We start from the raw sequence: 12,569 nt of genomic DNA on the forward strand, positions 1-12,569 counted from the left end.
TATTGTCAGACTGTTTGAATGACAAGAAATACAGGGTCCGCCATCTAACTTTTTTTTAACTAGCGGTTATTTCGACATTGGTAACCTTAATGTCACTTCTGATTTGACAGAAGCTTAGTTTTATCCTTCCGCTGAACGAAAAATGGTTGTGTATACGCTTGAGGAACGCGTGAAAATAGTGCCAACTGGGCTTGCGATCAGCTTGAAGAAGACGTCGATTTTTGTTAAAAAAATCATCTTCTCAGATGAGGCACATTTTCATCTCGGCGGGTATGTTAATAAGCAAGGTTGTCGCATCTGGGGGACGGAAAACCCGCACGTTATCATGGAGAAGCCAATGCACCCTCAGAGAGTGACGGTTTAGTGCGGATTTTGGTCTGGCGGCATTATTGGGCCAGTTGTATGCTTCACTCAGCTTGTTCTAGTTTTTGGGTTCGTTCTTTGTGCAATGGTTGTCATCATATCATAAAATCGTTCGTTTTTTACAACTTTCTGTAGCATTTATTTTCCTAGCAACAATTTTTTCACAAATATTTTAGATGTTTACATTTATTTCAATGCTCATGCTTGTTACCGTCAAATGTTCATAACTTGTTCATACACGTTGACTTCGTAAATGTTATATAATGATTTATCTTATTTTTATTCTGTACAAGTTTACTTAGTATAACAGGAAATTTAATTAATTAAATTTGATAATTCAGAACAGATTAGAAGTTTTTACAAATAGGTTTTACTTTTCAAACTTGCATTATTTAAAAAAACTGTTCAAGAAGCCCAAACTTCCGATATTATCGTAAATTTGCAAGAACAAATTTAGAACTAATAAAAAAAATTTTAAATGATTCTAAAACTAATTGAGTATTTTTAAATCGTGTTTTGTGTGTTGCTTCGAGCTTAGTATATTTACATGCATTATTTGAACATTATTTTTTCCTACATTAATAACTAGGGTCAACCTTGTTGACGTTACTTAGTAGTTCTGTTGAAATTTCGTCCTGTGAATTATTTGCATTTTTGAAAAAAATCGTCACATAAATCGAGGAACAATGAAGAAAAATTGTTTCTTTCTTTTTCGTTGGATAGACGTATGACGTTTCAACCGACTGGTACTGGTGGCTACTTTCGGCACGTCCAGGAAGAAAGGATCTGATCGAACATCATCTTCTTTATATTCGTCGTAGGTCCGAGAGGACCCGGAAAGGCCTTTGACTGTCAGTAGGCTAGAAGAGGTTGTCGATATCGCAGATAGATTGTTACTACTGACAGAATAGTTGATTGTTCGTCCGTTGTTATCCCGAATAGAGGTGCTAGTCGTGACAATCACTTTTGGAGATTGAACGTGATAGTTTTGCCGCATTCGGGGTGTTACTGTTCCGCTGGGTGGTCGATTGTCATACAGTTGTTCGGTGTGACTTCGGCTATATGAATTGGTTGGGCTCTTGTGGTGTTCGTTATTAATAATAAATCTACTAGTGTTTGCTTTATTCTTAGAGTTATTACTACTGCTACCATTGATACTAATATTATTATTTCTACTACTACTACTGCTACTACTACTACTACTACTACTACTACCACTACTGCTTGGATTGCTTGACTTACTAGTGTGGTCACCGGAACTAATTGTATGCACGCTAAGTTGATCCTCTCCAGAGCGTTTACTTGCCACAACAATTTCGCTATTTGTGCTTGACTTAACGCTATCTAAACTAGGATTCTTTGCTGGTTTCGGGATATCCTCAGAGCTATAGTCTTCATAGTCGTACTCCACAGTGTCGTCCTGAAAGATACCAGCTTTTGAGGTTGCTGCAGTTACCGGTTTGGACTCGCTTGGTTTCATCGCTGTATCAACAGAGGACGACTTTGAGCTTTGAGTGGGAGGTGATGGTGTGTTGTCCCCATGGATTGAGCTGTGGAATGGTGGACCGGACCGTTTGAGCTCCTTGTGTTGAGGGATTTGAGTAAGGTCTTCCTCATCAGGGTCGAACTGAAGTGAGATGTCTTTCTGATGTCGAAACTCTTCAAAGGGTAGATGTAAGGAGACCTGTAATGTAGCAAGAAATGATTCACGAATTGGGATCGGATTGATCTGTAAGCTGACTATAGTGGAAGGTGCTTGTTGAAAAAAGTTATATCTTCCTATTTCTTGAATAAAAGTGTCGTTTGTATGTCTCGAGACGATCTACCTGTGGTGGTGGCTGCCTTCGGTATCCCTCGAAGCGATCGTCATGCTCGAACATATCGGGCCGTTGCTGGGAAGGAAGCCTGAAGCCCTGAGCTCGCAATCGAAATGGTGCCAGTTGTGATGCAATAGGTGATTGCTGGTGTACTTCTTGCGACTGTGAAGATGATACGCCTTGTAACAGTGGAATTCTCTTTGGTACATGAGTTTGTTGCTGTTGCTGAGGATTGATCGTCACATATGGATTGTAAATCGGAGCTCTTGTTGTGGTGGGAGCTTGCTTTTGTTGTTGACGTGCAATTTTCTGCTGATGAAGAATCAGCAATGCTTGGTGGTTTTTTATCTCAGATTCGTGCTGCTGTACCTGTTTCTGCTGTTGCTGAATAGCTTTCTGTTGCTGTTGAACTGCAGCTTCCTGCTGTTTCTTTTGTAACTCTTCGTGTTGTTTTGCAATCATCTGTTGTTGAAGGAAGGCTTGCTGTTGTTGGGCTTTCTGATGCTCCAGAACTATTTTTTCTTTTTGTGATAAATTAAACTGCTGGGAACCTTTTTTGGAAGTGCTGGAATTATTGCTGGTATGCGTGGTGACAGTTACATGGGAGTTGGTTACAGCAAGTGTTCCTCCATTTTGGAAGTGTTGTTGTTGGAATGACACGGCGGGTTTAGAACCAGGTTTGGTGTGGACTTCCGGTTTTGGTTGAGGTTTTTGACTTTGTTGTTGCAGTGTGAACAGCTGAGGTGAAAAAGTTCCGTCTTCCTCGATTGCTGGCAGTGAAGGACTTCCACCGGTTGAATCTCCCTTATCATCATAGTCATCGTCATATTCGTATTCTTCATCTTGTTCGGGCACCTTCAATGTCGAAGTCAAATATGATTGATTTGGAATGACTGATGTGCTTGACGACCCTACTGGAGTCCCTTTACTGTTATTGAAGATGAATCTGCGCGATGGCGTTGTCGTTGTTGGTCTTCTGGTAGTCGTTGTTGTCGTTGTTGTAGAAGTGGTAGTTGTTGATGACGGACTACTGGCACTACTAGAGGTGTCTTCCGAACTGCTTTCTGCAACAACAAAATAAAGCTATTGTAACATCAAGCCGATAATAATCTATACAATGTGAGATGTACCCTCTGGGGCCGGAATGATAGTATTTCCATAGAGCTCCAAGTTCAAGTAATAAAATCTCTCCGATTTGGTGCAATCGACCTCATCAACACGTTCACAAACACGTGTTTCCTGATCGAATACCGTGCCATTGAGACAGAGGAACTTGATATCCATTGGCTCGTCACCTTGACCGATGGTACAGACGTGGAACATTTGACAAGATGCTTCCAGATCAGCATAGTATCCACCGATCACTTTACCAGCGCATGTGAAGTTGGTCTCCGGAAGGTTATCAAAGTCTAGATACTGATTCAAAGAAAAATACAATAGATGAAACATTTAAGTTAACTATGAAATACTCACACCCGGTTCTGCTAGACTTCCTGCACAGTACAAAAGTGATAACACAAATGCAATGAAGGTTCCTGAAAGGGCAGCGTACTGATTATTTACACAATGTTCGTTGAAATCAATACCTACCTTGCGAGAATGATTGCAAAATTTTCAAAACCTTCATTCTAGATCTACGCCGCATCTGAAAAAGCACAGAGAAGATTGGATGTCAGTTACATTCTCATGACTTGCAGTGGCATCAACGGTATGTAGAACAAAAGATAAAGTTCCAAACGTGAAAAATATCTTCCCACACTTAAAACAATGCGTGTCTGTTATGTCGAATTACATTAAATAAGCTTGGTAGACTCGAACAGGTCGTGTATCGAATTCATTGCCATAGTTTCAATGAACGAACGGTAAGGTACTCGATCGTAGCTGGTTAAGATTTCTCAATGAATGAAACCTCAACCACTTCCTCATGGTCAAACCGCAGGAACAAATCTAGATTGAAGCGCTACGGTGCAATCAGCACCTGTTGAGATTTTTTCCCATCAGTGATACATTCATCATTTCACCTGCCTCTTTTGACTATAAGAAAGGAAGAGACCACGTGCTTTCTTTTCCCACTGATTCACTAGACCTCAATGATTTTTTTCTCATCACTATCAATGACCATTTTCATCCATTTAGGCCGTAAAAGTGGCGAAAACACCGAGGTAGCAGAAACGCTACTGAAGCCTGTCTTTATTCAAGCGGTTGTAAGCTGATATACTGATATAATCGATTGGATTCTGTGGTTTTTCTCTACTATATTTCTGGCGTTCCCGTTTCTGTTTTTGTTGCTCGTGGATTTTATTTTCTGGCATGAACCCAGTGGAGTCGTGCCCATCCTAAATATCGACTTCTCCTCAACCAAGAGAGAATGTATTCGAAAAACGAATCGAACCAATCCACCCAAAAGTGTAATACTAATCATCACATCTTGCAACAGAAATTGTTTGGAAATTATAATTCTAATATTTTATGCTATGTTATATTATTACGTTCAAGTATTTTTTGGTAGTTGCTCTAAGTAAGATCAAAATGTGTAATGAATAAATATCGTTAACATCTTTTTGATTCAAAGAAAGTTTTTACTAGAAATTTTTCTAAAAGACAATACACTAAATGACATGACATCAGTGATACATTGAGGATTTCGGGGCTTTGATTTTTCGTTGGCAAATCGAATGCCAATTTTTTCAAAAAAATGGCCATGTTAAAAGTTTCTTACTATCCTTTTTTTCAAAATTCAGTATCATCAAAAAACAATCGAAATAGTTAAGCTAAGACGTAAGCAGCGAATTATAGCTATTACGTCACCTTCTCAAAGACCAGAAAGATACGTTTTTCTTATGCGATCAGACAGAGACAGAGCAGCAAGTGCATCACAGATGCTATAACCTGCCGTAACTTCCTGCGTTTGAGTAGGGCCAGCTTAAGAATGGGACAGTGCAGTCGTTCTGCCGCCGTTCCACCTTGCAGACACAGTCCTATTGTACTAAATAAGCTACAAATGTACGACAAAGAAAACGAACATGGTGGCGGTGGCTCTCCGTCGTCACGATTTCTGCTGGTGTCTGGAAGCGCACATTGACTGTGGTGTGGTGCGAAGAAAACCACGAAAAACGTCGGCTGCTCTTTTCTCGATTTCGATCATTGTGAGATGTTATGAATGGACAGGAACAAGGAATTCAAAGCAGATTTTTCAATTTTGTCTGCCATACCGTTGCTAGGTTTGGGTATTGGATGGTAGGGTAGTGTTTGGATTTTCTATAGGTTGCGCGGCCTTACGCTTGGTAAGTTGAAATATTGTTGGACTTGTTTTAGTATACCCGCTTTCACCAATGCAAGATTATATATTTACGTGCAGAATTTTGAACTAAAAAATTTGGAATAAAATTTATTGTTAGCTAGTCCCAAGTTAAAACTTTTCCGTACTGTTGCAACCAGTACTGTTAATTATTGGTTTTGCTATCTAGAGTATAAAGACAGGCATTGAAACTACAAACCGTAACGAACGAGTTTGACTTTTTGTTTGTCTGGCGGAAAACCAAAAGCTCCATGCTCCCAGGTTTTGTATATGTTCGTGACGTAGTTCACTCATCACTAAAGGTCTCTGTTCAAGTTTCTTAAACTGAAATTCGTATGAACTGGATGCAATATCTATATCTTGACCCCTCATTTACTATTCTATTGAAATTATTTTTCGAATACCTTTTCCAACAGCGAATTAAATTTCCTCGGAGAACGGGTTCTATTATGGTATACAGCTAAAAAAAAAAAAATTACTAGAGACGCAAATCAGCATATGATCAGGTGTGTATTATAAACAGTACAGATTTCCATGATGGTGCTTGATCAAATCTGTCCCACAAGCCTTCATTTTAATTTCAACATGCAGCAAGAACGTTTTAAATCCACGGAAAATTTGTCAAGCACAGGTAGATATTATCTTCGAATTGACGAGGAATATTGTTTTTTACCTTACACATTTAAAAATCCTTTTTTCATTAACCTAGTGATGCCTTTCTCATATATCTCATATTCCCTTATATGAATATGGTATTCTTCAAAATAATTTTCTTTGATTTTTGAAAAACAAAAAGGTTGGTCCATTATCTAGTATAACGTACAGAGTGAAATAGTAGTAATTTCGGTTACGCCATATCTGAAAACCTGTTTTTATCCTCCAAGTGGTGTAATGATGCCTTTCTCATACCTCACATATTCTCATGTATAAATATGTGGTATTCCAATTTTCTCTTAAATTCTTATTTATATTTTGACCTTTCAGGAACCACATAGGATACATTTACGTAGAACGTTTCACAAAAATGTTAGAACAAAAAAAGTGATTTTTCAGGAGCCACCCTACTTTTACTCGGGAAACTTGATGTAACTCGATCAAATGAAAAGCTAGAGAGGTGCTTTTTTTTAGCAAAGTTGCTCAAAATAAAATTTCATACAACTTTATTGTAACAAAATCATTTTTGAGTTCAATAAGGAAAGTTAGATTTCAGATTTCAATCTAAATGGGGACCACCCTAGTAACATTTTTCATCAAAAGAAGCGCCATTTGATTACAAACAACTTTTGTGAAGACATCAACTACAAAAAATTAATATTTAATAGTGAACATATTTTTGTCACGCTAATTTCCCGTTTTGGACCACTGTGCATTGGACAGTTGTATCAATATTAATCTTTTCTAGCCACCACAACATGATACATTAATTATGTTATTTCAAAAATACATATCATAATCAATTTATGAAGATTCGATCGGTTGCCAACTCTCACCGACAACTTGCACCGTGCGACACAAGTCGCACAAACCACTCTAGGAACGGCAAAATAATTAGAACATCAGCTTTTACTTTACTGTGGCTCATATCGCACACAAGCTTCGCTCAAATAAAGTCTCGTGCACTGTTTCATGAGACCAAAGTTCACGAGTCGCGCGCAGAAGAAAATACGATACTCTAAAATTTCAAGCAGCACATCCCGTTTCTATATGCTTGCTATACGCGTCTCGTGAACGCTTTTGGTTTGCTCTTTGAGCGCTCACGCTCACAGAATACAAATGCGACACAGTGATTGCATAACCTTTATAATGAGAAAGGCAAAAACGAAGTCAGTTCGACTATTGATGGTACTTCCGAAACTGTAATTCCGGAACCGGATGTCGGATCCTGATGAAATCCAGGAATACAATTTAACGCCACAAGACCTTTCATTTGTGGGACCATAAGAACTAAGTTTGTTAAAACCGGTCAAGTGAGATCCATTTTGAAAAATATGACCACTATTTCTGGTGTTTCCGGAATCAGAAACCGGGAACCAGGATAGCCGGAATCGGTTTGTTTAATTGTCTACTGATAAAATGGTCTACCAACTGGAGTAGTTTTGGGGCCAGTTTTGATTTTTTTACGTGATTTGTTTCGTCGCATTTAATGACGGTTTCAAATTTTTAACACACTTTACCCTATAATTCCAGAACCAGAATACGAATCCGGATGAAATTTTGGAGTTTTGTATGAAACCATGAGACCTTCCATTCAAATCTAAGTTTTTTTTAAATCGAACACGCCATTTCTGAGAACAATAAGGAAGTGATTTGGGATTGGAATTTTCACACTATTCCCCCTGTAATTCCGGAACCGGAAATTTGATCGAAATAAAATTCAGGAAATTTGTATGGCACAATTATACCATTCATTTGAATCTAAGTTAGTGAAAATCGGTTGAGCTATCTCTGAAAAAAGTTAGTGAGACTTATTTTCATTTATCACCCTGTAATTCCGGAATCGGAAGTCTGATTCGATTAAAATTTTAAATTTGATCGAAATAAAATTCAGGAAATTTGTATGGCACAATTATACCATTCATTTGAATCTAAGTTAGTGAAAATCGGTTGAGCTATCTCTGAAAAAAGTTAGTGAGACTTATTTTCATTTATCACCCTGTAATTCCGGAATCGGAAGTCTGATTCGATTAAAATTTAAGAACTTTATATGGAGTTACAAAACCTTTCGTTTTATCTAAGTTAATGGTAATCGGTTCAGCCATCTTCGAGAAAAGTGAATGCAAGAAATGTTACATACATGCATACAGCCACACTTACATACACATACATACACACATATATACATTTTGCGCACTCGACGAACCGAGTCGAATGGTATAGATTTAAAGTAATATTTATGCATTTCGATTTATTTTTACGTAAACTGTGTCTGTCAGTGTGTTTTGTGAAATTTACGCAACTTGTAAATTCAATTTTTTAATTGTGTATATAAAATTATTCAGGAGGATAAAGTTGCGAAAAGTTTAAAAAAATATCTCGGTACGCACAGATTGCGATGTTCTCTAAAAATAAAACCTCGAAAACACTGCTAGCGAGCATTGAACATATCACAATCAATGCGAGATACTACAAATGCAAACACACAAGATATACAATTTTCTTTTAGGCATGCTTCACCCATTCGAAACAAGAGTACTCATGGTTTATGGCTTTGTCTTAGATCGTAACGATCTGATGCCAGCATTTGGTTCATTCATCGCTAACAAAGGTTGTCCGGTAAAGCTCTTCCGAAATTTTCCAATGTGAGCTTTTAAAATTAGCTTCAGTTGGCATATTTTAACGTTATATACAGACTATTTTTCGAGCACCTTTTCCAAAAGCGAATTAAGTTTCCTCGGAGAAAGGGTAACATAGATAGTAAAATAATTTAAACATTGTTATGATTACTGCATCATATTCATATCTATAACATAAATGTTAGACTTTTAGGAATGGACGAGAAAACCCATGGTTTTACAACGTAAATCGACTTGAATCGTTATTAACAAAAAAATCCTTTACCATCTTTACGCTGGAGCATTCTGAAAGCGTCAAGATAAATGTAATAGAATGGTAAAAACTACGAGAATAGGCAATAGGCAATTTTAATTGAAAGAATCCGGCGAACAACCGTAACTAGGTTAAAGTCGGGTATTTATAAACGATATAGAAAAACAATGAAAGAATAACCGGAATCGCTTTGTTCGGCCATCTACTGATAATGCCTACCGATTGGAGTAGTTTTTATGTCGATTTAGATTTTTTTACGTTTTTTGTTTCGACCCTTTAAGTGATGGCATAAGATTATTAACACACTTTACCCTATAATTCCGGAACCTAAAGTCGGATCCGGATAAAACTCAGGGATTCCGTATGAGACCACAGGACCTTTCATTTGACCAGTTTGTGAAAATCGGTAAAAACATCGCTGAGAAATTTGAATATATATATATATATATATATATATATATATATATATATATATATATATATATATATATATATATATATATATATATATATTTATATATATATATATATATATATATATATATATATATATATATATATGTATATATATATATATATATATATATATATATATATATATATATATATATATATATATATATATATATATATATATATATGTATATATATATATATATATATATATATATATATATATATATATATATATATATATATATATATATATATATATATATACATATGTAGTGCGGTAAAATTTCATTTTCAATCGAATAATATAAGATGAAAATGAAATTTATGGCCGCTGACAGTCAGCATATCCCTACTAATTCACTAATTGATTGATATTTCAGCTATCTGGTTTGTCTTTCATCTATTATCTTGAACCAATTCGAATGTTTACATGAACCTTATTTGAAGGCCGCTCTCACACTATTGAAAGAGATATTTTGTCATTTCAAGAGATCAACTGACGGTGGTTAAACTGAGCCTCAATTGAAGAGAAACGAGTGATGAATTGAATGCTGGTCAGCAAACATTGTGTGTGTCAGAGAGTGAAGTTTACTGCATTAGAGAGATCGTCAATGTGTTCCACATTCAGTTTCAATTGAATTGAATGAAATTTTACAGCACTGATATATATATATATATATATATATATATATATATATATATATATATATATATATATATATATATATATATATATATATATATATATATATATATATATATATATATATATATATATATATATATATATACATATATATATATATATATATATATATATATATATATATATATATATATATATATATATATATATAACTTTTCTCGGGAACGACTGAACCGATTTTCACGAACTTAGATTCAAATGAAAGATGTTGTGGTTTTTTTTAGAAATTTTCTGAATTTCATCTTGATTAGACTTCCAGTTCCGGAATCACACGGTGATTAGTGTAAAAATTCCAATTTCAAATTACTCACTCACTTTTCTCAGAGATGGCGAGACCGAGTTTTACAAACTTAGATTCAAATGAATGGTCTTTTAGTTCTATACAAAACTTTTCATCTGGATTCTAGTCCTAGACTGTCGAATTGGTTTAATTGAAATAGAGTTAGCCAAAAAACTGGAATTACTTTGTCTATATAATCAATATTCAGAATAAAATAATCTTTCCATTAAATTATTTGTTAGTGGATATTGGAAATGGAAAAAATTTCCGAAAACTAGCTAGTAACTTCTTCTAGCGCCAAAGTCAAAGTTTTGGCATTACATTCGTTTTGTGAAATTTGGCCTTTCTGTTTCAACAGTCTATTAATCCTTCCAGCTCGGGTCACGAAATCTTCTAGCATGCAGATCTTATTAGCTTATAACCAAACAAACTAACCGTGATTGAACTGGTCGACTTTTATTGAAATAATTGTCTTATTATACTATTGATTGACAGGGGATATTATCCGGATCCGACTTTCAGGATAATGAAAGATAAAAATGTCTATCCTACATATAATGTACGACACAAAAAAGCACGAAATTTTCGAAGCAGATTGTAAAACTTTTCGACTTTCTAGAACTGGTTATTTAATGACCCTAAAACTTGACTGCAACCGTGATAGTCTCCTGATTCCGGTTACGGAAACAGTTATTCGAAATGTCCAATATGAAACTTGCATCGATTTCTCGTGAAATGTTTAGGAGAATAGCATCAATACACCACTAGGAGGATTAAATCAGGTTTTCAATTTTTGATATGTGATAGTGTGTATTACATTCTAGTTCAAGATAAAGAAATAGGAGACAAGCACGTATAGCTTTTCAAAAGAAGAAAAAAAAATAGAATCGTTGAAATATCTTTTTTCTCATAATTATTTTAGAATGAAATAAAAATGCAACATGTTTTACAGAGTTTTCGAAGAGCCAAACAGTGGTCAGCGAAGTTTTTTTGAGGATCGCGAAACATTTCGTGATGTAGTCAAATGCATATCAACCCCGCTGTTGAACTGTGTATGTGCAAAATATATGTGTGTGTATGTGCGTATTTGTGTATGTAACGTTTTTATTTTTGCAATTACGGGGTGAACTATTAGCTTTTCTCAGAGATAACTGAACCGAATCTAGCAAAATCAGATTCAAATGAAAGGTCTAATGGTCTCAAAGAAAATTTCTGAACGTCTTCTGGATCCGACTTCCGGTTCCGGGTGATTAGTATACAAATTTCAATTTCAAATTACTCACTCACTTTTCGCAGAGATGGTGTGACCGATTTTTACAAACTTAGATTCAAATGGTCTTGTCCTGTACAAAACTTCTGAATTTCATTTAGATCCGATTTCCGGTTACGGAATTATAGGGTAAAGTGTGTTAATTTTTTTTACCATCAATTGAACTAGCCTCAAAGCTACTACAATCAGTTTTCAATTCCAATATTCTCTCAAAAATCGAAAAATATTTTGAAGAATACCGCATATTATATATGGTTGATATTAGAAAGGCATCATTACACCACTAGATGGATTACAACAGGTTTCCAAATCGTGCGTCATTTTCCGTTGATGCAATGTAATTTTCGTGATAGAATGTAAATATATTTCTAACGTACAATATAAATTCGCGGAGAACTATTATGATTACAAGGGAGTCCTAGATATAAAAAGTTCCAGAACTACCGACCCAAAATACAGTCTAAGACATCTTATCAATCGGACAGATATATTTTTTGAAAATTTCCGATGAATTATTACTCAGGCACTTCTCAAAATTTCATATCAATGATATGCCAAAATATTTTTTCCGATCACGAAGATTGCTTATGCAAATTTTGATTGTGATCAAAGTGTACGCAAAGTCTTGGCATTATGTTCCTTCCAGATCGGGTCTCGAACATACGACAACTGGCTTGTGAAACCAGCGTGCATTGAATCACCAACCCGGGCAGATCAAAGTATATAATAATTAAATTTGAAAAACAAAATCGTTATTTCCGGTAGAACCACTCTATCATAGAAATTTTCCAATTTCAACGATTGCTGATTGCGGCGACACTAACTGTTCGTCA

General features: G+C 35.5%; 1 protein-coding gene across 15 annotated transcripts in view; it reads right to left on the reverse strand.

The window, feature by feature from the left end:
* Positions 1-469: 469 nt before the first annotated feature.
* The window catches only part of LOC131439077 (myb-like protein Q), a 236,963-nt gene continuing 224,863 nt past the window's right edge, over positions 470-12,569 (reverse strand). For all 15 annotated transcript variants that reach the window (XM_058609659.1, XM_058609656.1, XM_058609657.1 and 12 more), the window contains 5 exons: positions 3,771-3,825; positions 3,654-3,715; positions 3,311-3,596; positions 2,190-3,244; positions 470-2,047 (listed from right to left, as the gene is read on the reverse strand). In XM_058609659.1, coding sequence (XP_058465642.1) covers positions 1,031-2,047; positions 2,190-3,244; positions 3,311-3,596; positions 3,654-3,715; positions 3,771-3,825 — 2,475 coding nt within the window. In that variant the 3' untranslated portion in view covers positions 470-1,030. The remainder of the gene's footprint in view (positions 2,048-2,189; positions 3,245-3,310; positions 3,597-3,653; positions 3,716-3,770; positions 3,826-12,569) is intronic.

The sequence above is a fragment of the Malaya genurostris genome, chromosome 3 (genome assembly GCF_030247185.1).
Source record: "Malaya genurostris strain Urasoe2022 chromosome 3, Malgen_1.1, whole genome shotgun sequence".
NCBI lineage: Eukaryota > Metazoa > Arthropoda > Insecta > Diptera > Culicidae > Malaya > Malaya genurostris.